Source organism: Anser brachyrhynchus (assembly GCF_964034855.1).
Source record: "Anser brachyrhynchus genome assembly, chromosome: 23".
In the NCBI taxonomy this organism is placed as follows: Eukaryota; Metazoa; Chordata; class Aves; order Anseriformes; family Anatidae; genus Anser; species Anser brachyrhynchus.
Genome location: NC_137716.1, coordinates 6,062,384 through 6,087,544, shown reverse-complemented (window position 1 = coordinate 6,087,544; position 25,161 = coordinate 6,062,384). Strand labels below are relative to the sequence as shown.

The following is a 25,161-nucleotide window of genomic DNA, read 5'->3' as shown; positions in this document are numbered from 1 at the left end:
CTCTAGTGGGAAGGGACCTGCCCAGGTACAGCAAACACACGGGACTGTGTGGCCTTTCTTCCCACTCTTCCCCAGCCTCTCGGGGAGGTGCTGTGGTGCACTTTTCTCTTTCAGCATCACACCCGATTCCCTTCATTTCTCTCCTCGTTTCACCCAGGGCAATTCGGTTTCTCCACACTCGCCTCCCGGGCGAGCCTCCCCCCTCAGAGCAGCAGCAGCAGCAGCCGCCCGCCCAGCCCCTCCACACCCCTCCGCTCCTACTCCCGCAAGCCCGCCGGCACCCGGCCGAGCCGGGACGCGAACCCGCGACCCCTGGGGGGCGGCCCCCGCAGCTCGCAGCGGACGTGCGCGGCCCCACGCGCGGCGGGGCCCGGCGGCCCGCGGCTCCCCCGGCGCCTGCGCGGCGCGGGGCGGAGCGGAGCGGGGCGGAACGGGACGGAAGTGCGGCAGCGCCCGCCGGCAGCATGGCGGCCGCCCGCTGCTTGCGGCTCTGCGGGCGCTGGCGGCCGGCGCTGCTGGGGCCCTCGCGGCGCCGCCTCTTGGCGGCCGCCTCCGCTTCCCCGGGCCCCGCGGCCCAGCCGAGCCCCGCGCCGCCGGCCCGCGCCGCCTTCAGCACTGCCCCGCGGTGGCACCAGTGGGGCCCCGGCGGCCTGGCGGGGGGCGACGCGCTGGAGGGCGGCGGCGGAGGAGCCGAGGACGGCGGCGGCGGCGGCGGGGCGGACCCCGGCGGGGCCGCGCCGGTGATGACAGCGCTGACGCCGCTGATGGTCCCGGAGCATTTCCCCAACGTGCCCCTCATCGCCGTGACGCGCAACCCGGTCTTCCCTCGCTTCATCAAGATCATCGAGGTGAGCGGCGCCGCCACGGCCCCGGGGTGGTGGGGGGGAGGGACCCGGGGCTGCAGCTCGGAGCCGTGCCCGGCCCCCGGCTCCGTCAGGCAGCGCCCGCCGGGTCCTGCGGCGGCTCCTGCGGCTCCCCTGGAGCCCAGGCACCGGGCTCGGGAGCTTCCCCCCCTGCTCGTGGTAGCGGCGGTGCCTTTCTGGTGGAAGCCTTAGTCCTTATTATTTACAGAGCCCGGTTATTTACTCGGGAGGGCAGCACGGTGTGGCACGCTCGACGGCCTTCTGCTTCTTCGTGTTTGTTTTCAGTGGTCTAATTTTACTGGAACGTTGCGTTTTTGGGCTAGCAGCGGACGGACGGTTTCACAAGTATTGCATCAGAGCCCGTTATGCTGCCTTTGGGGCAGAATCACGCGGGAACTCTTCCAGAGGTCGCCGTCCTCTCCTTGTTCCTTTGCTGAAGGTTAAGGAAAAGCGTCCTTGGTTTAGCTTCGTGGGCTTGTGTCGTGGCACCAAGAGGAATATTTTTGTGAAGGCAGTAATCGGTGAGGTGCAAGGGGAAGGCTCGAGTTCGGTGTAGAGCAGCGCTGCTAAAGTGGGAGGGGATGCTGAGACAGGATGGTAATCGCAAAATTTCAGAGCACGAGCCCTCCTCTCTGCACTCCCGTAGTTAATTTTAATAAATATAAGTTTGATCTTTGACATGTGATGTGAGCTCACAAGGCAGAAATATTTTCTCTTCCTGAAAAGTAATCACTTTGGAACAAACACTCATATTTGTACTACCCAATAGTATTTTTCCAAACCAGTTTTGGAAGAAACGTAACAAATTTTGAACCGATAATTCCCTGTTCGTGTAGTGCTATTTATCCTAATATAATTTCTACTGGATTTTTTTTTTCTGCATGTCTAAATCTAATATATGCAAATTCTAGTGGCTTTGTAGCTGTGTTGGGGGATGTAGAAGCTTGTGTATTATTGTGATCTTCAGGCATGTAATCATATGACACTTCTATATATAAATGATTAATTTCAGTGCACAGGTCAGGTCTTACATTCAGGCAGTTGTTAAATGCTGTCTTTTATCCTGTGAATTCATTGAGCTACCATTAATTATTTTATTGACAAAGCAAGGTGCTATTGTGAATATGGAAGGGCCCCTGGGTAGGCTGGTGGGGCTGTAGGAGATAAGGAACGGGGCAGGCTTTGGATATGAGGATTTAAATTAGACCAGATGGGTTGATGGGGAGGGTTGGACTAGCTGTCTAGTAGGAGTGGAGAGCTGGGACACACAGGTACTGAAGTGATAGCAACAGAAATACTAGAAAAGTGTTGCTCAAGTGCCTGAGAAGTTTTTTGCTTGGAAGATTTGTACAATTTAGGCCTGATTTCTTCCCTTGCTTTCAAGTTAGTCTTATGTACTCAGTGACTTGTCTTACATACTGAGTTTTCACGTTTCTCTAATATTCTTCTGCTTCCATTTTACCGCCCCTTAATGAAGGCAAGACTAGAAAGAGCAAAGATTAGACTTTGTAATTCAGTCAAAGGGTTTCACCATGCCTGCTCTTACACACTGAGGGTTCAAAGCTTATGGAAGATCTCCATCTGACTTCACACTTATTGTCCTAGGTGAAAAATAAGAAGCTGGTGGAGCTGCTGAGGAGGAAAGTTCGTCTTGCTCAGCCTTATGCTGGTGTATTCCTTAAAAAGGATGACAAGTAAGTTGTTTCTCTTGATCTTTTTAACAATAAAGTAATTCCCCGACTAGCCTACATTTACACAAAAGGCTGTCATCTGAGATTCCCTGCCTTGGATAGCGTTAGAGAAATTTGTATATATGCTTGGACCATTCTCTGACTATGAAAGTTTCCGTTACCACCACCAACACTGCCAGGGGCTTGAGTCTTGCTGTAGGAAAGGCTGTTGTTGTTTGGGAGGGGGATGAACCATCCAGATAGTTGGGTGATTTGGAAAGGGACATGGTGGTGACAGTGGGAATAGTGTGAACAGTCTTTGCTCCTGAATCCAATTTGAAGTTCTGCAAACAGTGATTGTTTTTTTCCTTTTTTATATTTTACCTGCTTTCTCAAGATTGTGAATATCTACTCTGTTTGTTTCTCAATAGTAATGAATCTGATGTAGTGGAGGATCTGAATGAAATCTACCAGATGGGAACTTTTGTACAGATTCACGAAATGCAAGACCTCGGAGACAAGTTGCGTATGATAGTCATGGGGCACCGAAGGTAATTACTTGTACTTCCACCACATCTTGTCAGAATTTTTTTCTAAAGATACGTCCCTTTATCATTTTCACCGTGTATATGCAGTTCCGTATGCAACTCTTGTACAACAAGCTTTTATTTTGTTACCACGATGTATTCTGACAGTATTCCAGACACAACATTCTGCGTACTGATGCAGATGCAGCAGGTTAACCTCCAAAAAGAAGAGCCTTGTGCATGTCATTCTTCCATAAATCATAATGTGATGCAAACAAGCATTCAAGATGTGGGGAACTGGTCTTTATTTGATTGAGATGGAGAGCACTGTTCAGTCATGTCCACAGGAGGAACCAGACTGGATATCAGATCTGAGGAGCATGCTGCATTTTGGGGGAAAAATATAGAAAAGGAAATTGTTATATCAGCAGCCAAAATAATGAAATGTGGTGTCCTACAAGCGTGGGTCCTGTCATTTTTAAATCCCTCCCTTAGCTCTTCCCATACACCTTCTGGAATGTGGCAGCAGCATCTTTATGAATGTGTTTATAATGAGAACTTGAGGAAGGAAATGGGCAAGCTACAATCTGAAACAAACAATGATCTTTAGAAATAGTGGAATTCATTTTTGGTGGTCTAAGAATACACGCAAGGTAAGCACAATAGTGTATTTTTTAGACTAGTGTTATTGTTGGAAGAAAGGCAAGCAAAGACAGATGAGCTTTAGAGCTTAAAAACTTTGTTGAGGAACTGAACTTGAACGTGAGCGTTTCAGGAGGAGCACAAAGGGGTTTTGACCTGATAACTTGATTCATTTTTAAATGTCTTACATCACACATTAAGCTAGCAGGAAAACATTCAGGAAGTATTGAGAAGAAAAAACTATTCTGAAACTATATCCAAGTACTGAAAGAACCTTTCAGGGTTAATTTTAGATGCAGAGGAAATAGTAGGAGGTGTCTTTGTTTGCTGAAGCATATTTTAACAGCCCATTCCTTTAACTCTCCACTTAATGTCACGACACAATCTTAAGTACATAATAATTTGACGCAGTAGGAGCAGCTTAGGTATCCATCTTCCTTCAGAAAAGCCTCCTGTTACTTCTTCCAGCTATTTGTGATTTCGTTTGAGAGAGCTAACCTGTCAAAATCTGGACAGCAGAAACAGAAGTAGGCAAATCAGTTAACTTTTTTTTGAATACTTAGTCACTGTGAATAGAGAATACTTACTCACTGTAAAATTACTTAAGTCCCATCCGTATCTGTCACTTTACTGTTTTACTAAATCAAGCCTTATTTTGACAGAATGAACCCAAACCTAAATCTTAACCAAAATACATACAGTCTATTAGTTGCCTTTGTCAAATTTGGGAATTTTAGTTTATTCAAAATACAACTCTTTCCTTTTCATGCTGAAGAGCTGAAGTTACATACAGCAGAGGAGAATTGGTTGTATCTGGTTTCTTTTGGCTTTCAGGATTCGTATAAACAGGCAGCTAGAGGTTGAGCCTGAGGAGCCTGAAAACAAACAGAAAGCTAGAAGGAAACAGAAACGCTCTAAGAAAGAGGCTGAAGAGGAGTCAGGAGCAAAGGACCAAGCTGTGGAAGTGGTACTAGATCCTGTAGCTGCTTCCTCACAAGAAGTTCTCATGGTAGAAGTAGAGAATGTGGTTCATGAAGATTTTCAGATCACAGAAGAGGTTAAAGTAAGTGAATTAATCATGCAAGCCTCAACCTGTCCTGTAGAATTGCATCCACATTTCTTGCTTAAAGGAAGAGTTCTAAAGTGAAGCTCTAATTTCAGGCTTTGGAAATCATTTCCTTTTTCTCATAGTCACTGCCTGAGGGGACTTTATGAAAATAATGGTTTACTCAATTCCTTAGAATCAGTCACTTCAAAAAATTGCTGACTGAAGGCATGAAGCTTTGTTGAAGTCTGTGTAATATCCTTTATCAAACCGAACCTTTGCTGCAAGGTGACTTGAGTGGTCAACCTGACCGTATCTCTGTCCCAGAACAAGTTTTGTACATGCAGGAAGCCAGCCTGCAGCCCCTGCCTCCCAGGAGAAGTAGCTGCCCTGACATGAAATACCATTTCAGCACAGCGTTGGAGACGGGTGGATAGGGGCTGTGTTTTTGAGCTCCCACAGTGGAGAGGTTGGGGAATATTGTGTTTATACTGAGTCCTTGCCCTTTTCCAGTCTTTTTCTTGATTAAATCTTTCTTGTGTTTATAGGCTCTTACTGCAGAAATTGTCAAAACAATCCGGGACATCATTGCCCTGAACCCTTTGTACAGGTACATACTTCCCACGCTTCCCTGCCTTGGGAACAGTGTATTCTCAGGTTGGAGTACCCTGAGATTTTCTGTTCCATTTGTCCTTTCGCTGTAACAAAGAACTTGCTGAATTGCCACCTAGAAGTTTGTTTAGGGATTTAAGCTTTAGCAACCACTGTTAGTAAAAGAGGGGAACTTTTGAAACCTTGTGTGAAGTTTGGATATGAAATAAGGACAACTGGACTTGCAGCAGGTGGTTTGGATCTAAGTGAAGCTCACTGCAATAACCGTCACAGTCTGATGCATGTCATATGAGCATAGTAAGAGGCTTAGCGTAGTGGGACACAAAAATTTTATGTGACTATTGAGATAACATATCACCTAGTTGATTATATTTATCATTGATCATTCCTTTCATCAAGTGGTGTATGCATTTGGTACTGACCACTGGCTTAGTAAAATTTTTAAAAACTTTTTAAAAGTTTTTTAAAAGTTACTTTGCTATGAAACTGAGCAGCATTTAATTTCTTTACCATTATAACAAGTAAATAACCCCATAATGTTACTCCCTTATGAATGTACGTATTTACTGAGCATTTTGGTTTTTACTTCCATTTTGCTAGAGAGTCCGTGCTTCAGATGATGCAGGCTGGACAACGTGTGGTAGATAACCCTATCTATCTGAGTGACATGGGTGCAGCACTAACAGGAGCAGAGTCGCACGAACTTCAAGATATCTTGGAAGAAACCAGTGTAAGATGAAACTTTTAACTAAAGCTGTATTAGCTGAACCAAAAGTGGTTTTGCCGTACGTCATGGTTTCTCTACTAGCCTCACTGCAGAGGAGACTTCAGTACTACATTTGATGATATCAGTTAATATCAGTGATGAGTTTCCTGCTGAAGGATATAGTGAGTAATTAATAACTTGCCTTCAGGGAAAGGATGCTCTGCATCTTTGGTGGCAAACGTACTAGTTGCGTGTTGCAGGATTGCTAAATGGTTGGTCTTTCTACATCTGTGGGTGCTGGAGAATTAGAAAATGTATCTCCCAGGCAACCTGTTGGAGCTTTTTATTCTGGATGGTAGCCTTTTGTACAGGGAGCTGACATGACTACAGTGCCTGAAAACTCATTTGTATCTATCATTTCCAGATTCCTAAAAGGCTTTACAAAGCCCTTTCCCTTCTTAAGAAGGAATATGAGTTGAGCAAACTTCAGCAACGTCTTGGAAGGGAGGTAAGTCTTTCAAGTAACGTGGATCTTGCATATATTTATATCATGTCCACCAGTGTGGTGCTTAGCACTGCCAGTGATGAATTTTAAAGCAAAACCATGGCACACACTCTAAAGGAATGAGATTATTTTAGAGTTCATATTTGATACCCTTTTTCCATCAGAAACTGGATTTTTCTTGCACATTTGTAAAAGTAATACAGAATCTGATGTTAAATCTCCTTTCTCCTGGAAGTCTGTGCAGACAAATGAAGGAGAAGGAGATGATTTGGAAGAGCCAGAAGGGATTTTCAAAGAGCAAACTGTGCCTGACCAAAATGATTATCTTCTCAGATAAGAAGGCCTAGAGGACAAAGGGAGAACAATATGTATTGTGTACCTCGATGTTAGCAAGGCCTTTGTGGTGGTCCCCTTTAGTGTTCTTAGGGTCAAATTGGGGGATATGGACTAGAAGGATGAACTACAAGGTGGGTGAAAAAATTGGCTCAGAAAGGGTTATGATCAACAGTATGAACTCTAAACTGCAGCTAGCTGGTAGTGTTGTCTCTCAGAGAGTCAGTAAGAACCTGCTCAAGTTCAGCAAAGAGAAATTCATAGTTCCACACATGGGTTGGAATAACCCATGCAACAGGCTGGGCATCTGTATAGAAAAGAACTTTGTGAAAAGAACTTTGGGATCCTGATGATTGTCTAAAAAACTGAAATGTCAGTCAAGTCAAATTTCCTAAGTGGAGAACAAGAAGGATGAACTACAGCTTTCCCTTCCGTGAGATAAATTAAACTGCACAGCTCCTAAATATGCTTGGATAGTGGGCATAGAAGAATGAGAAGTTAATGGTATGTCAGAGGGGTGTGTGAAGGTAAAATGCATAGTCCCCTATGGGACTATGCTCTTAAGGAGGCTTATTTTTTTGCAGGTCGTTTCCAGAGTTGTTTGCAAAAATGCTCCAGCCTATAGTATATCTGTATATATGTACATATACACAAAAACAGTCGTGGAGATAGTGTTGTCAGAGTGTTTGAAATGGTACAAATAGAGTCTCCTGTTATATTAGAACATGCTTCAAATGAAGATTTCTGTTGTATTTTCAGCTGCTGAGGAGGTCGTAACTCAGAAATGTTTGGAAGCATTTGATGTTTCTTGGTGGTACCAGGAACAGAACAGTAACGATACTTGTTGCTGTGTTTAGGTTGAGGAGAAGATCAAGCAGACGCATCGCAAGTATCTTCTCCAGGAGCAGCTGAAGATCATTAAAAAAGAGCTAGGTCTAGAAAAAGAGGACAAGGATGCTATAGAAGAAAAATTCCGTGAGCGACTAAAAGATCTGGTAGTGCCAAAGCATGTTATGGATGTGATTGATGAAGAGTTGAACAAGTTGGGCTTGCTGGATAATCACTCCTCGGAATTCAAGTGAGTGCATGGTTGTGTCCTCTGCCATCAGGATTAGTTAGTGGAATGAGAGAAAAGAGACAAATCTGTCCAGTTCTGTTCAACTCTTACCTTAAGTGTTTCTTTTCTCTTTTTGTTGTAATTGTTTTCCCTGAGTGTAGCATCTGATCACACCATAGTTGTAGGATTCTGCTCTAAATCTCCAGGGTCTTACTGTATTTGACCTTTTTTGGAACATTTTAGCTCTTCTCTTGCAACCTAATGCTATGTATAAGTACTGTGCAGTTCTTCCCTCCCCATGAAAAATGTGGTGATTCCTACAGTCCTTAAGTTTGTCTCTTCTCTCTTGTTCTTAGGTGTTTTCATTAGATGCAAGAGAAAAAGAAACGAGTAGCTAACACAACACTGGCTGTGTGTTGTGTTAGCTGAGCTGAGTGTGCAGAGTTTTACAACCAATGAGTGCTGCTTTTACACACGTGTTCTCCTCAGTAGTAGTCTGTTTAAACTGCTTACCTCTACCATTAGTTTCTGCATTAACATCGTTTTCTCCCAGTCTGAAATCTTTCTCTGTCATAGCATACATCCAGCTCTTTTTCCTTGTTCTTGTACCAGGAAACTTTTCTTTATGTTGTCTTGGTCCACTGGGAAAGCAGACAATCCTGGTTTGTTGTTTTTAAGTTTCATAGCCTGATCCAAACAGTTGACAGTTGTGCAGAGCTTACAAACAATTTCACTCAGCTTCAGACAGGAACCAGCACAACACCAAGAAATCATACAGGGAAATTGTGTGCAGCACTCCAAGTTTTTGAACAGTACATTGGAGGTGCTGCTTTTTTTTTTTTTTAAACAAATATTACTGAGGATTTTCACAGGCAAAATAGAAACTTGTCACAGGCAGAAAATTCCTGCTCTGACATATTTCACATCTTCCGCTTCTGAAGCATGGTGAGGGGAGTATACCATAGTGGAAAAGTGTCAGTATTGTTTAGCAGTTTCCTTCTGTCCAAATTAGGTGGGTCTGGTTGTTTGTTTTTTTTTCATTGATAATTATCTGTAGTTAAAAGTCTGTTTTATTGCTAGAATGTTAGACCAGAACTTTTGGCAAAGTCACAGCATGTTTTCAAATGTCTCATAAAAGGGAGCAGTGTATGCTTGTGTTACTTGGTGATACCAGACTGTAGGATCAGGCGTAAAAATAAATAACCACAAAGCCAGTATTACCTCTAAGTTTAATTCCAGCATTGCTGTGCAGCCACTGGATAACAAACAGGTCTTGTTTTCAAGCCTTGCTTCACTACAAACTGGATTTTTATGCAGTGTTTGCTGCGACCATGTGATTCTAGCTATAAATGCTCATGTGGGATAGTCGTGGCAAGCCGACAGCCTTTGTCTCCTAAATAATGCAAGCAAAAGAGAGTAAGCTGACGTGGGAGGTCAACAGAAAAGAATTACAGCCCAGACCATGGTTCTTTTTCATAGATTTTGCTTTTCTGAGACAACAGTTTTGATTTTCTGGGGAAGGGGCAAGGGAATGAAGACATCAATGAAAAGTTAACAGTGACTGCTCAGATCACGATAATATTTTCATAGTCCCCTGTTCATGAGTACAATTTATACCCCATTTGTTTTGGGTGAGGTTATTTTGAAAGGTAGTGGGGAGTGTGAGCTGTTTGTTGTTAAATCACTCTCACTTGTGTGTTTCTGGCAGTGTTACACGGAACTACTTGGACTGGCTGACATCCATCCCGTGGGGCAAGTGCAGCGAGGAGAACCTGGAGCTGACCAGAGCCCGAGCAGTTCTGGAGGAGGATCATTATGGAATGGACGATGTCAAGAAGCGAATCCTGGTAAGGCAGGAATGGGCAGAGAGCACAACTTCACGCTCTGCCTGACATTGGGCAGTTCGTTTGTGTTTCAGCTTATGGCTCTCCATTGAATTTGCATTAGTTCACGAATCACAGAAAGCTGTAGAAATGTTCTGGTGAAAAATTAATGTGTTTAATTGCCAGTGACAATGAAAGTCATGTTCTGATTTAAATGACAATATACCTCTTTTGTTACTTAATGCTGAGGAAATGAATAAATATCCAAGGGGAGCAATCTCTGGATTTAAATCAATGTATCATGAAAATGGTTCATCGTGACAGGCAAAGCTTCAGCTCTTCCAAAGTATATTGAACCACTACTTAAATCTCTCCAGTTAAGGTAGGGGGAGATGTTAGCTAAGATGCATGTTTGCCTCATGACCTTTACCTGTCCCTAGAGTTGTGTTGGAAGCTGAAGGGTTTGTAGTGTTGCCTCGTTCCACAGCTTCCCTCACTTTTGCCTGAAGGTGTCCCACCTGCACGTACCATTGTTAGCGACGCTGTTGTATATAAGACTAGATACGTGCAACAGGTTGCAGAAACTTGCAGTGGGAGCTGCCTGCCTCTCCAGAGGACAGGAATAGGATCCTGCTTTTAGCCAGCCAGTGGTTTCAAGCAGTGAAACACAACCCCAGTGTTGGCAGGATTCTGGGAGGAGTGCGTGAAAATGCCCTGTAGAGAGGAGGCAGGTGCAAATACTGACTTTGTGTTACAAATTGCAGCGAGACCTTGCCAGATCTGGTGAAGCTACCGAGTACAGCTAGCCTTCAACTTGATCTAGATGCCATTTCCTTCCAAGGGTGCATTAAGGCAGGTTCTCTTTGTTCCATGTGCTGCATGTAGCACAGCTCTGTGTTACCTTGTGGGCAGAACTGATTGCAGTTAGGCCACCTCAGTAATCACTGTGCACAGAAACAGAAGTTGTAGAGGCACCTCCTAAGCTACCAGTGAGATATTGATATATATAACAAACCATAAATTCTTAGACATCCTGGATCTTTATTTTTATTAAATTGCTTTGTTTCAGTCTATAGAAAAAGGTAAAGGTTGTGAAATGTCTTCCCTCTGATCCTGAAAGGGGGATGCTTTCCCTAGTAGCACCCAAGACTTATGAATTAATCCCACTATCTAATTCATTCTTTTAAATGATTTACAGTAAGCCAATTGTTGCACATCAGCAAACAGGCAATCCCTTTTGAGTATCAGCCAGCCATGCTGCTCATCAGCACTAGTGCTATTTATGCTGTCTATGCCCAATCTTTATACAGAAGCAGATTGAGTTGCATCATGCAGGTCTGTGGATTTGAGTACTGATGCGGTTGATTCCATGCGGTGGAAGAGTTGCACCAGTAATCTGACTTAACTTCTCCCCTTGCCCTCTCCAGCTCCTCTGGGGACCAGTTTCGTGTATGATGCTCGTTTTGTAAGTGTTGCTTGACCCAATGATAAATATGCTGCAGTTGCCCTCTTCACTGCTGGTGCTTCATCTGTTGTGCAGGAATTCATAGCAGTCAGCCAGCTGCGAGGATCCACCCAAGGGAAAATCCTGTGTTTTTATGGCCCCCCTGGGGTTGGCAAAACCAGCATTGCCCGCTCCATTGCCAGAGCCCTAAACAGAGAGTACTTCCGCTTCAGTGTTGGAGGGATGACTGATGTGGCAGAAATAAAAGGACACAGGTCAGTGTACTTTGAGCAATTTCTCTGTCCAGCAATTTTTATGAACATTGTCAAAATAGGAGTGTGACTGAAGTTGGATCTCTGTTCTCCAACTCCTTTCAGCAAGAGTTGGCGTATAGGAAGAGGTGAAAATGATAGCAAAGGGAGGAGTTCATCAAAATAATATCCATGCCTCGAAATGCAACTGCTCCCTGCTTTTTATTTATGTTTACAGGAGATCTTTGAAAAGTTGTGAGAGCTTCCCAAAAGCATTAGACTTAGATGCCAAATGTTAATTCATGTTTGTCTATAATTGCCAGCACTAGAGAATGGGGATAATTTGAACAAGGTGATTCACTTGTTTTCAAGTGTAACTGAGATTTGGTGTCTGAATGATCAGGAGAGAGGTGCTGCATGAGGAAAACTTGGGAACAAGAATATTCATGGAGGAATGAGAAGTGAATACAAAAATCAGTAAAGCAGCCCCTGCCAGGAGGTTATTTTTCCTCTGTGTATGCCTTAAAACTAGCAATTTTTTCAAACTAGTAAGAAGAGTAACCATTCTGCAGTATAGATTGAACCTGTGAGGTTCTGCCCTGTGTGATACAGAAGCAGAGAGAAATATTTTAGATGCTTTTCGGGAAGTTCTCTGCTCTGTGCCTCCTGGCATTCATTGTGTTGTTATCCTCTTGCTGCTCTGCTTCTGCCTGTTCCTCTAGCAGGATTGTGTTTTGCTGTTAGCAATAAATACCTTCAGTGTACCTCTTGATTTACACTGATCCTCCTTTTTCTCTGTCTACCAAGTGAGGGAACGAAATGTTCCCTTTTCTAACATTCCTTTAACTAAAACCAAGAAGTTGCTATTCGCCCCTCTCACTTAGCCTTACCTATTTGCTTCTCACAGATTTAAAAGAGATTAAAACTAAAGATTAAAAACTGCAGTCCAGGAGTATTCTGACAAAATTCAAGTCTGATCTCTAGTAGAAACAGACTAAATGGGTCTGGGTGCTTAGTATGGTGATGGAGAATGCTTTTGATAGATATTAAAGAAATACAGACTTGTTTTCCAGCAGGATATACTTGTTGCACCATCTGCGTGCTGTGTTGTGTGATGTGTGCTGTACTGCATGGTTCTTCCCTAAACATGGTCTCTGGTAAAACAGGAGGACCTATGTTGGGGCGATGCCAGGAAAAATCATCCAGTGTCTGAAGAAGACCAAGACAGAGAATCCACTTATACTGATCGATGAGGTGATGTATCTGCTTTTCTAGTTTTTGCTGTTAAAAACGTGTCAAGTATTGACACCGACAGGAAAGGTGCAGCAGTAACTAGATTGTTCTTTGTTTTTAAATTATGCTGGCCTCTCTGGTTCTTAAGGTGACAGTAATACCTTAGACCTTTGTTTTCTCTTCCTATAACAGACTTAAACTTTTATATTTCAGTTGTGCTCTTCTCTTTAAATTGCAGTTATTTGGATCATGAGGATTGTAGTGATGCTGGCTGAGTATTCAGAGAATTCAGCAGATCTCACGTTCCCTCCTTAGTTGTCAACGTACCATTGTGCACAAAAACATATGATTATTAGAAAAAGTCACTTTTGGCAAGTCTAAAGCAATACTATAAGGAGTAAGATGCTTACAGTCAATTTCAGGTCTGATTTGAGAATAAGTAAAAGTCAGGTCTGCCAGTCCAGTGCTTTGCGGAAAACAAGTAAGGACAGGATATAAAAGCAAGTGTTCGGAATGGACCAGAGATGTCTCCAGTTCCATTACGTGCCATGCAGGGGAAAGACCAAGAGCAGATGGTTTGGGAATGGTATGGAGGACTAAGAAGCTGGGTAACAAGTTGCAGTGTGGTGAAACCTTTAAGTAACTGGTAATGATTTGAAAGATAATGAAATCTGTAGCTCATGGCACTTCTACTTAAGTGGTGTTGGTGAGGAGCTTTGTGTTGGCCATAGCAGCACACTGTGTAACTATTGTCTAGTTAACTCTTCTCTTTATGGAGGGAAAAATCAGCGGAGAGGCACCTTGTTGAGAGCTGTCCTCCTTCTGAGGACACAGACAACACTGAAAGAGACAGCAGCCTTGGAGATGCTCAAAAGCTGGTCCTGGGCAGCCAGCTCTATAGGTGGCCTTGCTTGAGCAGGGAGACTGGACGAGATGCCCTCCAGAGGTCTTTTCCAACCTCAGCCAGTTTGTGGTTCTGTGAAAGTAGCCAAGTCCTCTAGCTGAGCTGTTTGGAGTGGCTGTGTGTGTGTATTACGTGAGTGTGCATTGGTTTAGTTAGTAAAACCACCACAGTACACACTTTGCACTTTGAGCAGAGTAAGTAAGGCATCTTAGATTAAATATTAGGGGAATGGTTTAAGCTAGCACCCTGTAGTCCTCCTACTGTGGAATAAGTGTTCTGTTCTGTGAATATAGCTTGGTTTGGCAAATAGTAGCCCACTGATCCATGCTAACTCATTTGTTTCCAATTACACGCACGCTTCTGAGACTTTGTGGTGCTTCTCCACACCACTCTTAAGAGTCCTGTGTCTTGTTAGTGTGTCACATGCTCATGCCTGTAAGATCGTAGTAACTTGGGTAGATCTACAGAAAGCTTGGTAGTGGCTGTTTATGAACAAACGCATGAAGATTTTGAGATGGAGACTTTAAAGAATCTTTGCATGGCAATCTATTGTGGTGAGAAATGTCTTGTAGCATGTAAATTTTGTCTCCCATAGGTGGATAAAATAGGAAGAGGATATCAGGGGGATCCATCCTCAGCACTTCTAGAGCTGCTGGATCCAGAACAAAACTCTAACTTCTTGGATCATTACCTTGATGTTCCTGTGGACTTATCAAAGGTAAGGTTCTTAGGTTCTTATGGTTCTTAAGGTGTAGACTTATCAAAAGTTAGGTTTTGGCTGTCTTGGGTCACCTCCTTGTCTCCAGGCCACATGTCCCTGCTTCCACTGCCTGTGCATTTCTTTCTCGTGCCTCAGGCTGGCCAGCAGGTCCTTACTCAGCCATCCGAGTTTTCTGTCCTCCCTGCTCACTTTCTTACCCAGGGAGTTGGAGAGTTCTTGTGCTCTAAGAAAAACATCCTTCAAGAGTTGCCAGCTCTGTTCAGTTCTTTTGTCCCTAAGGACAGTGTTCCAGGGGATCTCTTCCACTAGGTCTTTAAATAGCTGGAAGTTCGCTCTTTGGAAGTTCAGGGTCCTGACTTTGCTCTTTGCCAGGCCCGTATTCCTCGAGATCACAAACTCCACCAGGGCATGGACACTGCAGCCCAGACTGGCACTGATCTTAACCTCTTTAATGAGTTTGTCTGCATTGGTGAGCACCAGGTCCAGTAACGCTTCAATAGGGAACATCCTATTACGTAGTTCTAGAATCCAAAGCATTGTCTGTAATAAAAAACAGACTCCACAGAGAACATGATATTGTTCCATCCCTTCAGATCTTGCTCCAGCTCTTCAGACAGAAATGCAGTGAGGATGTACGGCTTGGAATAAAGTAGCAGCTTAATGAAAATGCCTAAAAGGATCTGGTTATGCTTTCAGGTACTTTTTATTTGTACTGCCAATGTAACAGAAACCATTCCAGAGCCACTACGGGATAGAATGGAAGTGATCAATGTATCGGGATATGTAGCAGAAGAGAAACTTGCAATTGCAGAGGTAAGAGAAACTACTTCAGTGATGCACTGTGAATTATATCTAAAAATGTTTTTGGCAGCTTCAGGTTTACATATTTACATCCAACTGTATCAACAAATACTAGGCACATGGTGTTGTGGACAGTGTACCCCTGATTTGAATACCCAGTTAAAATAATTCCAGCATTCTATAACAGACAGTCTGTGGACTCTAGAGAATGGCATTGAGCAAATGGCAGAATGAAGTTAAGTAAATTGGAACTACTAGGCTTTTTCACAAATACTAACAAAAGAATGTGCTGAATGATCTCTTTCAGAGGTACTTGGTCCCTCAAGCACGAGTTCTGTGTGGCTTGGATGAAAACAAAGCCAAAATCACATCGGATGTCTTGACTGTTCTTATCAAGCAGTACTGCAGAGAGAGTGGGGTGAGGAATCTGCAGAAACAAGTAGAAAAGGTAAGGGAAAATTACGTGTAACCATGACCTCTTTGCTTCAGCATTCTCAGCTTTTTCTACAGAAACAAATTCTTGTCTCACTCAGGTACTGAGAAAATCAGCCTATAAAATTGTGAGTGGAGAAGCAGAGACGGTCCAAGTAACACCTGAAAACCTGCAGGACTTTGTAGGAAAGCCCATCTTCACTGTGGATCGAATGTATGAAACCACTCCTCCAGGAGTGGTGATGGGTCTGGCCTGGACAGCTATGGGTAAGTTGTGCAGGTACCCAATGTGCAGTTAAACAGTGGCTTTTGGGTAAATGTGCATTTCCAGGAGAAATGCTTCCTCTTACCCTGCATTGAGGTGAGGCTGCAGGTTCTGAAAGGTAAGTACTAGCTGGAAAACTGAAATGCGTGTCTACATTTCCATATAATTTTCAAAAATTGAGTGGTAGTTAAACTGAATTCTCCCTACCAGGTCCACCGAAGTTCTTCTACTGACATCAGTAATGTTAACTTCTGTTGCTTTTTAGATTCTGACCTCTTCTTCCCTAAAGAAGGGACCCTTTTTAATAAGCCCAGGCTAATTTTGATTTCAGGCCAGAATGTTTTCTCTTCATGTTCCATATACTGTATGAACTGCATCCATTAGGAACAGTGATGATTAAAAGCATAATACTTGCTAAAAGCAAGGACAAAACCTTGTCTTACTTCCTTAAAAGCAGGAGGTGCTTACGGCACAGCTGAGGCATGCTGTCTCTCTTCCATGATGTCTCACCACTGACTTGGCTTTCGATGTCAAGGGCAGATACAGGTATTCTAGCACTCTGTTGGGGTGGGTGGAGGTGGCTAGTTACATAGGTCCTTGGATTACTCCCCATAGTAACTTGGAGGTTTATGAATACCACTGAGAGGAAATACAGTACGTATTAAAGGATAGGGCTTTTAGATATGCCTCCTGTGTATTCTCATTGACTTTTGGTAGAATTGAAATCCTGGAAGTAGTTAGGAGGGAGATAATCAGTATAGTGGAGGAGGTAAAGAGGTGTCTGACAATGGAAACCAGAACTGGCCACAAGTGTTATGGTGTGAACTTGCCTTACTTCGTAGCCAAAAAAGTGCCTGAAATCTTTATAAGAACTGCTTATTTCCACTAAATATGGGTTGCATCTGTGTTGGTGTAGTATAAAGTCTAAAGAAGCAATAAATGGAGGCTGTCAATGCCGGTCTGCTGAGAATTCTAGCTAAGCTTTCTGAAGGGATCTGGAGAGCAGGTTTCAATTGCTCTTTACCCAAGAGCTTCTGCCTCGTTAGAGGGCCACAGACTCAAATCTGACATCGCTTCTGCATCACCAAAGCCGCCTGCTCGAATTTTCCTTTAACTTCTTTCAGAATGTCCTTTTTCTTTTTTTTTTTTCTTAGGAGGTTCCACTCTATTTGTTGAAACATCCCTGAAGCGACCCAAAGACAAGGAGAACAAGGATGGGTCCCTTGAAGTAACAGGGCAACTGGGAGATGTAATGAAAGAGAGTGCCAAAATAGCTTACACATTTGCAAGAGCATTTCTGATGCAGAAAGAACCCAGCAATGACTTCCTCATGTCCTCCCATATCCACTTGCATGTGCCAGAGGTAATCTGATTCAGAATTCAGAGAGGTGCATAGCAGCTAGGCTTACTTGCTACCTATGACATGAAGTTGGAAAACACTTAATTTGTCCATGTGTTGAATGCACTCTTCTAGCAGTAAAACCTAGAAAAGAAGACATTTTCCTCAGGATCCTGTGAAAACATTCTTATGAGCCATGTGTCCATCTCTTTCTGCAGCAAACATGTGGCAGGAATACAGGGGATCTGATAATACTGCAAGCGATCTTAGGGTTCTGTTGTAGCTATTGGCCCTGTTGTGCAGGTGGTGGAACCATGGCACAGAGCTAAGTAATCTGGTAAAAGCTTGTCTGCAGCTAAAGAAGTTATTGTCTCTGTGTTACCAGTCATTCATAAAGGCTTCAGGTCATTTTCACATTATTAAAAATGCTTCTCTGTGCTGTGGTTCCTAGTCAGTGATTGCATTTCTCCGGTGTTTGGAATAGGGAATAAATGCGCACAGTCCTTAGAGGTGCTAATATACTGTGTTAACAGGTTTCGGGCAGGTGCTTTACTGAAGACAGAGTTTGTCCTACCACTGTACCCAAGCTTTGCTTCTGTTAAAGCATGATTTACTATAGTACAGAGTCTCCTTATTGCAGCTCTCTGCAATAGGAACTTGGTTGTTACCTGACTATTGGTTTCCTGGAGGATTAGAAAGCGGCAGATGCTTTCTCTTCCTCTGCTCCCTCAAACATTTGTTTCCTTGGCTTTCACCTCAAAGATCTGTTTGATCTCAGATAAATCCAAGCTGTCACTAGTTTAGGCCTGTTTTTTGGGGGGCTTGTAAACCGAACAGTATTTTCTGCCTTGAATGATTTTTAGTATTGTTCTCCATTATTTTGTGAGTCTTGATGCTCTCTTCCCTTGTGATACTGACCTCTGTTACTTGCATCCACGGTTGGCTTAGTTCAACAAAAAGCTTTAATGCATTCACGCTCATTTTTGCTCAGGATGCTAATTGCAACTTGCTCAAGTCCTGAGCCTGATGAGTATCATGGTGGCATCAGTCCAGAAACCAAATTTCAGACTCATTTGGTTTATTCCGTATGAATAAGATGAGGAATGATAAGTTACTAGTTATTACTAGATGGGCCGATTCAAGAATTCCATCGGTGACAACTTCACAAAAAGCTTTGTGTAGTGAATTTTCACCAACCTGAAATTGCTATTGCTGCTTTTACGATGGCACCAAAGGTTTTGTTTGGTTTTGCTACTCTTTGAATGAGGTAAAGACAAGGTTTTTTGTGCTTATTGTGTTTTGTTTTTTTTTAAACAGGGAGCAACACCAAAGGATGGACCAAGTGCAGGGTGTACTATAGTAACAGCTTTGCTATCGCTGGCCATGAATTGCCCAGTGAGGCAGAATGTGGCCATGACTGGAGAGGTGTCATTAACTGGAAAAATTCTTCCTGTTGGTGGAATCAAGGAGAAGACTATTGCGGTAAGAGCGCTGTCTCCATGCATCATGGATTCAACTCAGGAGTATTTTGCTTTATGATAGTCATTACAGAAGGAATAACACATAATAGGGATGTCTGCAGGTCTGATGACTAGCTGTGCTTGCAGGAGTGTGAAGGGCCCCCAGAGATAAATGCAAGATCACCCATAGAGTGGGTTCCACTTAACGTGCTGTTTCTGATGCATGTGTCTGTATTGAAAGGCCCTGAAGAACAGTGCTATGGGTCATTATGTGGTGGGTTGGTCTGATAAACTTCATTTGAATTTAAGGTTTATCCTCAGAGAAGTTGGAGTAGGCTTCTAAAACTCAGTAAAACACTATGAATTAGCGTAACACTCCCCTGGTGTGCTCTCATAGTCCTACTAAAATGCCTCCCACTTCATCTGCCCATGCAGCTACTGGGAAGTGTTTTGGGGGCTTGAGCTCTTGAAATATGATCTGTCCTAGCGACAGCTTCTATAAGTAATGTCCTTGCTGCTCTCTGAAGAAAGTAAAGCCAGATCATGTTCCTTAATAACTGTGCTTGTTCTTGCTTTCTGAAATGGGAGAGAATCTGGTTTTAGTAGATTGATGGATTTCTAGGACTAAACACGCAGACTGCATAATTTTCTTTTTCCCCATAGGCGAAGAGAGCAGGCGTTACCTGCATCATTTTGCCATCAGAGAATAAAAAGGATTATTACGACCTTGCTGGATTCATTACAGAAGGACTAGAAGTGCATTTTGTTGAGCACTACAATGAGGTATTCGATATAGCATTTTCAAAACTGGATTCGGCTGGAGGATGATGTTCAACAACCCGATGTCTGAAAGGTGGTTTGTACCTTAATGCTCTGCCTCAGCTCAGAAATGGGGCAGTCCTAAAGTGGGACATGGAGCTATTGCTGCTGCGCAGCTGCTGAAATGAATTAGAGCTTTGGTAGAATAAAGTATTTCTCACTCTTTCATATTGAATTATGATTCAACTTAAGTATTTCCAAGAAAAAATAAAGCTGTGAAATTTTACCTAGAGAATGTGCATCTTATCAGCCAGCAGCAGTGGAGCTAGTTTTCCTTTAAGTATGAAAGAGACTAATGTTTTCAGTTATTTCACTGTAAATCCAAGTATCTGCTTAAGGCAATATTTAACTAAAACACATAAAGTGGTCCTCATGTACTGGTGGTTGAGTACTCTCCCTGCCTTGGCTTAAAAGTCCACACTAAGCTAGAGGGAAAACTGAAATTCTCCTAGGACACTGCAGTAGATCTAGCAAATCCAGCTGCAGAGGAAAATGGTTCTTCTATTACAGAATAAGTCACATACCATCAGTAACAGTCCCAAGCTGAAAGAGGGCAAACTGGGACAAAAGAAAGACCCGCTCAGTGTCAGTAGTCAGTACTGCACACCATTATAGGCTGTCTTTGTCACTATAGCAGTTGTAGTATGTTCACTGAGGAAAAGAAAAAAAAGGAATTGAAGGTGTTAATGTGACTATTTGTACGTCAATAGTAGTTGTACATCAATAAACACAGGCTTGGTCTAGAGAACTTGAGTACTTCATCTAATGGCAAACACTAGAAAAACTGAACTTAAATAGGATTCATTAAATAGCTGAAGAGTAGTTCCATGAAGCATTTGAAATGTATTTCCTTCTGCTGGAGGAACAGCAGCTGTCCTGTCTCTCAGCTAGGTCGTCCTCAGTGGAGAATAAGGAATTATCCTGCTGAAATTCAGGCAACTCTTACTGATTCTAGCTCTTTAATGATTTGAAAACGTGCTGAAATTAGCGTGTGAGTGGAGGATGCAAAGGGAGAAATGCAAGCACAATAGAAACTGCACAAGGAACGCATTGAATTATCAAGGGGGAGGAGTGCAAAGTTGTTAGTATGTTCAGCAGCAATTCTTGCCCGTTGCCTTCTGCCTCTGTATTTATTGGTAGGAGAGGCTGAGAAGGGATCTCGCTGGCACTGCAGCCTTCACAGACTGGGCTGTTGCAGAGACCATCTGTATCCCAGGAAAGTTCAGTTCAGTGGGACCAGAAGTATTTCTCCTCCAGAATATATCAACAGGACAGTGTCAGGGACAACTCCAAGCTTGAGGCAGCACAAGCCTGGACAAGGAAGGTTTGAGCTAAGGATGTCCCAGAAGAGTTGAACTCCCTGGCCAGCCTGCAGGGTACAAATGAAAGACAGATCCAAGCCTGCTGTTTCATAGGACCCGACAACCACCTGAAGTGGTAAAACATAGCTCGCTATTATCACCGTCTTCACATTTTTTTTTACATGTATTTCTTGCACTAACTCCAGATCTGGGAGTGCTGTACTTTACTAGGAAACAGGTACCACATTTTGCAGCAACTTCTGTCTACATCCCCAAAAGGGCAGGTCATGAATCAGTCTCTCTCTGCCATGATCACTGAGGAGCGAGATTGTCAAGACAGGCAGACTTCACCACCATTGGCAGTCATTTCCTCTCCTCATTTTCCTTTCGTTGATTTACTTGTGGTTCAGTGGAACAGCCAGGCCCACATACCTAAAAGGTGGGATGCTCAAAGGTGTGAGGGAAGCATCTCTTTCCTTACAGCAGGTGGGACAGATCACTACACGCTCCCTAACCTGTGCTGAGGCTGGTCCCAGCTGCCTGAAGCATGTGGAAATGGTACAGGATGGTTACAGACGTTCAGGAACCTGCCTTGACTCAAGGATGCAGCACAGCCTGGAGTTCCAGGGAGAACGTCACGATGCCCTTACCTGTTGACATCCTCTGTCCAGCTGCCATCAAATCTAGGACAGGAAGTCTGTGGAATGCAACTCCTCCTTGATGCTATACTGGGGACTTCTTCTGCAACCACAGGGAGTCAAGAGGTAGACTTTAAGAGTTCACAGAAAGGAGGAATGGGTCAGTTATAATCAGGTACAGGGCAGGATATGGCACTGAGAGCTGCATGCCTTCTGCACCAGTGCCAAAAACTAAATCCTCTGGCTCTTCATATTATGAGAGGCTCTTTGAAATGACAGGCCTTTTCTCAGTAGACAGAAAGAGAAAGCAGCTGTGAGCCAGGCTACTCTGGAGGAACAGAAGCTGTGCCTCTGCACATACAGAAAAGAACATGGAATAAAGTGCCTGCGGTCCCTGCAGGGCTTTTTCTGTGCTCTGGATGTTTTTCCTGCATTTCCCTTTCCCCTAGTGCCTGTTTTGAGAATGACGATGAACTGCCCTGCTAATGCAACGGGCACAAAAGGGTTTTTAAAAGGAGTTCATCCGCATTAAGGAAGGTAGAAGATGCATGTTGCAGGAGAGGGTGGAAGAATAAGGGAATAACGGCATCACCATCTGCAGCTGAAATAAAACTGCATTTTTTCCAGCTTACTGTATCTTAGGCATTCAGCATCCCCAGGACCTACCCCAGTCCCTACAGCCTGAAGCAGACAGGCCATTAACAACTGCTACACCACTTTTGGGAGGAAGGACTTTATTGAGTTACAGACTGTACAACTCAATCCTTCTTCGCAGCAGCTTTCCTCATGGCTGCCAGGACGTTACTGAGTTCCTCCCGCTTTCGCTTGGCCCGAATGTGAGTGCCAACCTGCAGAGAAGAGAGCAGTACAGTCAGCATTCATCCCAGCAAAGAGCAGAGAAAATAACCTTGTCAGACTTCAACCCCATCAACCTCAACTGGCGAGCCAGGAACTACTTAACATCATATCTCAGTAGTATTTCTACTCTAGATTTTTTGGGGGGCAAGACAGATGATGCTCTCAGCTATCGGAGCTACCTTCAACAAACTCTCAAGTCACCCCGTTAATGGTACCCAGCCTCCATCAATACTGCTCTCCTGCTCTCAGCACCAGATTTGCATGTAATACAAAAACAGCAAAGAAAATCTGTATTGCTGTAACTCAGGGCCTTGTCAACAAAGTTAAAACTCTGCCTCCCCCTCTCCCACTGTCCCTTGGCTGGTAACTACGCTAACAACTGAAAAAAAATAAAAAGCAAAGTTTCCATAGGGGCAGGAAAGGCAGAAAACAAAGTTAACCAAAAAAGTTTCTGACATCCTCATTATGGCATCAGATTGACCTACCCGTTTCTTTATGAACTTCAGAGCACGTTTATCTTTGGAAACTTTCAGCAGTTCCATAGCACGTCTCTCATAGGGTGCAAAGCCACAGACTTCCCTGATCATGTCTCGCACAAACTTGGTGTGTTTGGTCAGGCGCTGCAGGAAGGGGAAATAATGTAAGTCACAACGAACACGAGCACTAACAGAGCCAGCATCAATATTTCCATCAAAACAGTTACTATAAGCAAACATTTGTTTTAAAGCTCTATTCAGTGGCATGCAAAAGCCTTCCTTGTCAAGTGCCAGGATCACCGCATCCCTTTCACATATTCTGCAAGGTTCTGAACTAGCTTGGCTGCTTGCCTGCACTTCTAACACAGCTGGATAGGAAGCAGGCTTTGCTATCCCAAAACACCTCCCAGAGAGCAGGAATACACCCTGCTGGAAAACCTGAGTGATCTACACCAAGCAGCTTCCAGTCACCCACACTCAAGTCAGCCTGGGACACCGATCAGATTCACACACCAGAGCTTTCAGGAAAATATTTTCCTCAGCAAACTGAGGAGTTTGGGTGTACTCTTCAGCAATGTTTCACATACAGAAACAAACCCAACACCACACAAGCAACTTCGCAAAGAATGTAGCCAAGCTGTTTGTGCATTACTACTTAAGTACCAAAATGCAATTAAGGAATTCAAAACAAAGTATGTAGTAGTATGGGTGGGTGGAACTTGTCTTCCTGAACTGAAGGGCTGGACTGCAAAGGGCTGTGGCAAACACTAGGCTAAGGCCCCAAACCCATTATGCCATCAGCACATCTCAGAAGACCCCTTGTAGGCTGTAAGCAGCACGGTGCTCTCAGAGAGACGCACTAGTCTGTTCATTTTAGCCACAGCACCTCTTATTGCGCACATCTGCATGCACTAACATTTTTAGAAAAGACGGGGCCAGAAGGAATTCAGGGTATGCAGTGATACACATTTCAAACACCACGTCTACACACTCCATTTAATCCAAGTGTGATAAAAAATGCAAACTGCATTTCTATCACATGCGCACTGACCATTACTTCATAAATCCCAGTATCTGTCATTAGCTGTCAGCAACGTGGAGACTGCTGACCTTCTGCTGTTACCAAAACAAGCAGACTAGAAAAGCGTTCAGAAGTCATCCAGCCCATTTTCTATTTTGCTACTAACTCAACTTAAGCTATGCTTACATCCCCCTACCGTATTCTTCCACGTTACTGTCCGCCTACCTTATTCTCCCACTACACACTGCTCCCCCGCTAACTCTCCCGTACCTCTCTCACTCCACCCCCACCTCCCCATCCTCGGTACCTGCCGGACCCGACGCCCCCTGCCCGCGCGGATCTCTCCCGCCCCCCCCGACCCCCCTTTCCCACAGACCCTCCGGTGACCGGGGCCGCTGCAGCTCCGCGCCCGGCACCGGGGCCGCGAGACCAATTCCTGCGCCGAGCTCCGCTGCCAGCAGCCCCCCACCGCCGCCCCGGTACCTCAGGGGCCGTGCCCGGACCTCCCCCCCGGCCCGTACTCACCCCGCGGCGGCGGCACTGGCGCGGCTTGGTCACGTTCTTCGTCACTTTGTAGCCCTTGTTGAGGCCCACGGCCATCGGGTAGCGGATCGCCATGTCTGCGGGGAGAGAGCGGTCAGCGCTGAGCCCCGACCCGCCGCGGATGGACGCGGATGGACGCGGATCCCGGCCCGGCCCTCACCTGCCGCTCCGCCGATGGCGCCGCACCGGAAGGAAAGGGCGCGGAAGAGGCTCTGGGGCGGCACTTCCGGCAGCCCGCCCCTCACACCGCCCGGCGGCCGCTCTATCTCCCTCCAGGACCATAGAGGCGGGGGGCGCTCTATCTCGCCTCAGGACCATAGAGGCGGCGGGCCAGCACACTCCCAGAGGAGGGGACCGCAGACGGTCACAGGAGAGCGGCTGCCCTGGGGGCAAGTGGTGTTTAATTGGGAACAGCATTTGCGCCTTTCTCTGTGCCAGAGCTCCTTTAGTTTCTGTCTAGCTCATGTTTGAAATGCGGCAGCGCTTGAGGCTTCAGGGAAGAGCAGCTGCTTTTCCAGGAGCTGCTGGGGAAGGTTTTTGCCTTTTCCTCTTGCTACTTCCTCAACCCGAACTCCGCCACTTGCAAGCCCAAAGCTCCTTGGCGTCAGGCCTTGCTAACGGGCAGCTTTAAAGTTCAACAGGATGTGAGAGTTTGTGCACACTTCCAGACTTTTCAGACTCTAGCAGTAAAAGGGCTCAAGAGCAGGTTTCTGCTAAATTCTCAGGGGCAAACCAAGCTACTGAAGCAGGTTATTTGATTTCCCACTGATAGTTTTACGAATATATTTTTAAGTTTGATAGACAGATCAAATGAAACAGCTTAAACAAAATTTTTTGAAATGAAAGGGCTTAGATTTTCCTGCCTGAACAAA

The 25,161-nt window shown here is 44.5% G+C and overlaps 2 protein-coding genes across 2 annotated transcripts; one reads left to right on the top strand and one right to left on the bottom strand.

Moving 5' to 3' along the window:
• The first annotated feature begins 458 nt into the window (after nt 1-458).
• Nucleotides 459-19,682, top strand: LONP1 (lon peptidase 1, mitochondrial). The gene is made up of 18 exons (XM_080566196.1): nt 459-848; nt 2,469-2,557; nt 2,965-3,084; nt 4,537-4,765; nt 5,296-5,357; nt 5,960-6,089; nt 6,490-6,573; nt 7,761-7,981; nt 9,669-9,807; nt 11,324-11,502; nt 12,645-12,732; nt 14,211-14,333; nt 15,033-15,149; nt 15,445-15,585; nt 15,671-15,836; nt 16,989-17,197; nt 18,491-18,655; nt 19,297-19,682. The coding sequence occupies exons 1-18, from the start codon at nt 465-467 to the stop codon at nt 19,459-19,461; spliced, it is 2,811 nt and encodes a 936-aa protein (XP_080422322.1). The 5' UTR covers nt 459-464; the 3' UTR covers nt 19,462-19,682.
• Nucleotides 19,683-22,108: 2,426 nt separating this feature from the next.
• RPL36 (ribosomal protein L36) lies at nt 22,109-24,556 on the bottom strand. Its single transcript, XM_080566293.1, has 4 exons — nt 24,450-24,556; nt 24,272-24,366; nt 22,735-22,869; nt 22,109-22,239 (listed from the first exon to the last, which is right to left on the bottom strand). Exons 2-4 carry the CDS (start codon nt 24,362-24,364, stop codon nt 22,150-22,152), a joined length of 318 nt encoding a protein of 105 aa, XP_080422419.1. The 5' UTR covers nt 24,365-24,366; nt 24,450-24,556; the 3' UTR covers nt 22,109-22,149.
• Between the last annotated feature and the right edge of the window lie 605 nt (nt 24,557-25,161).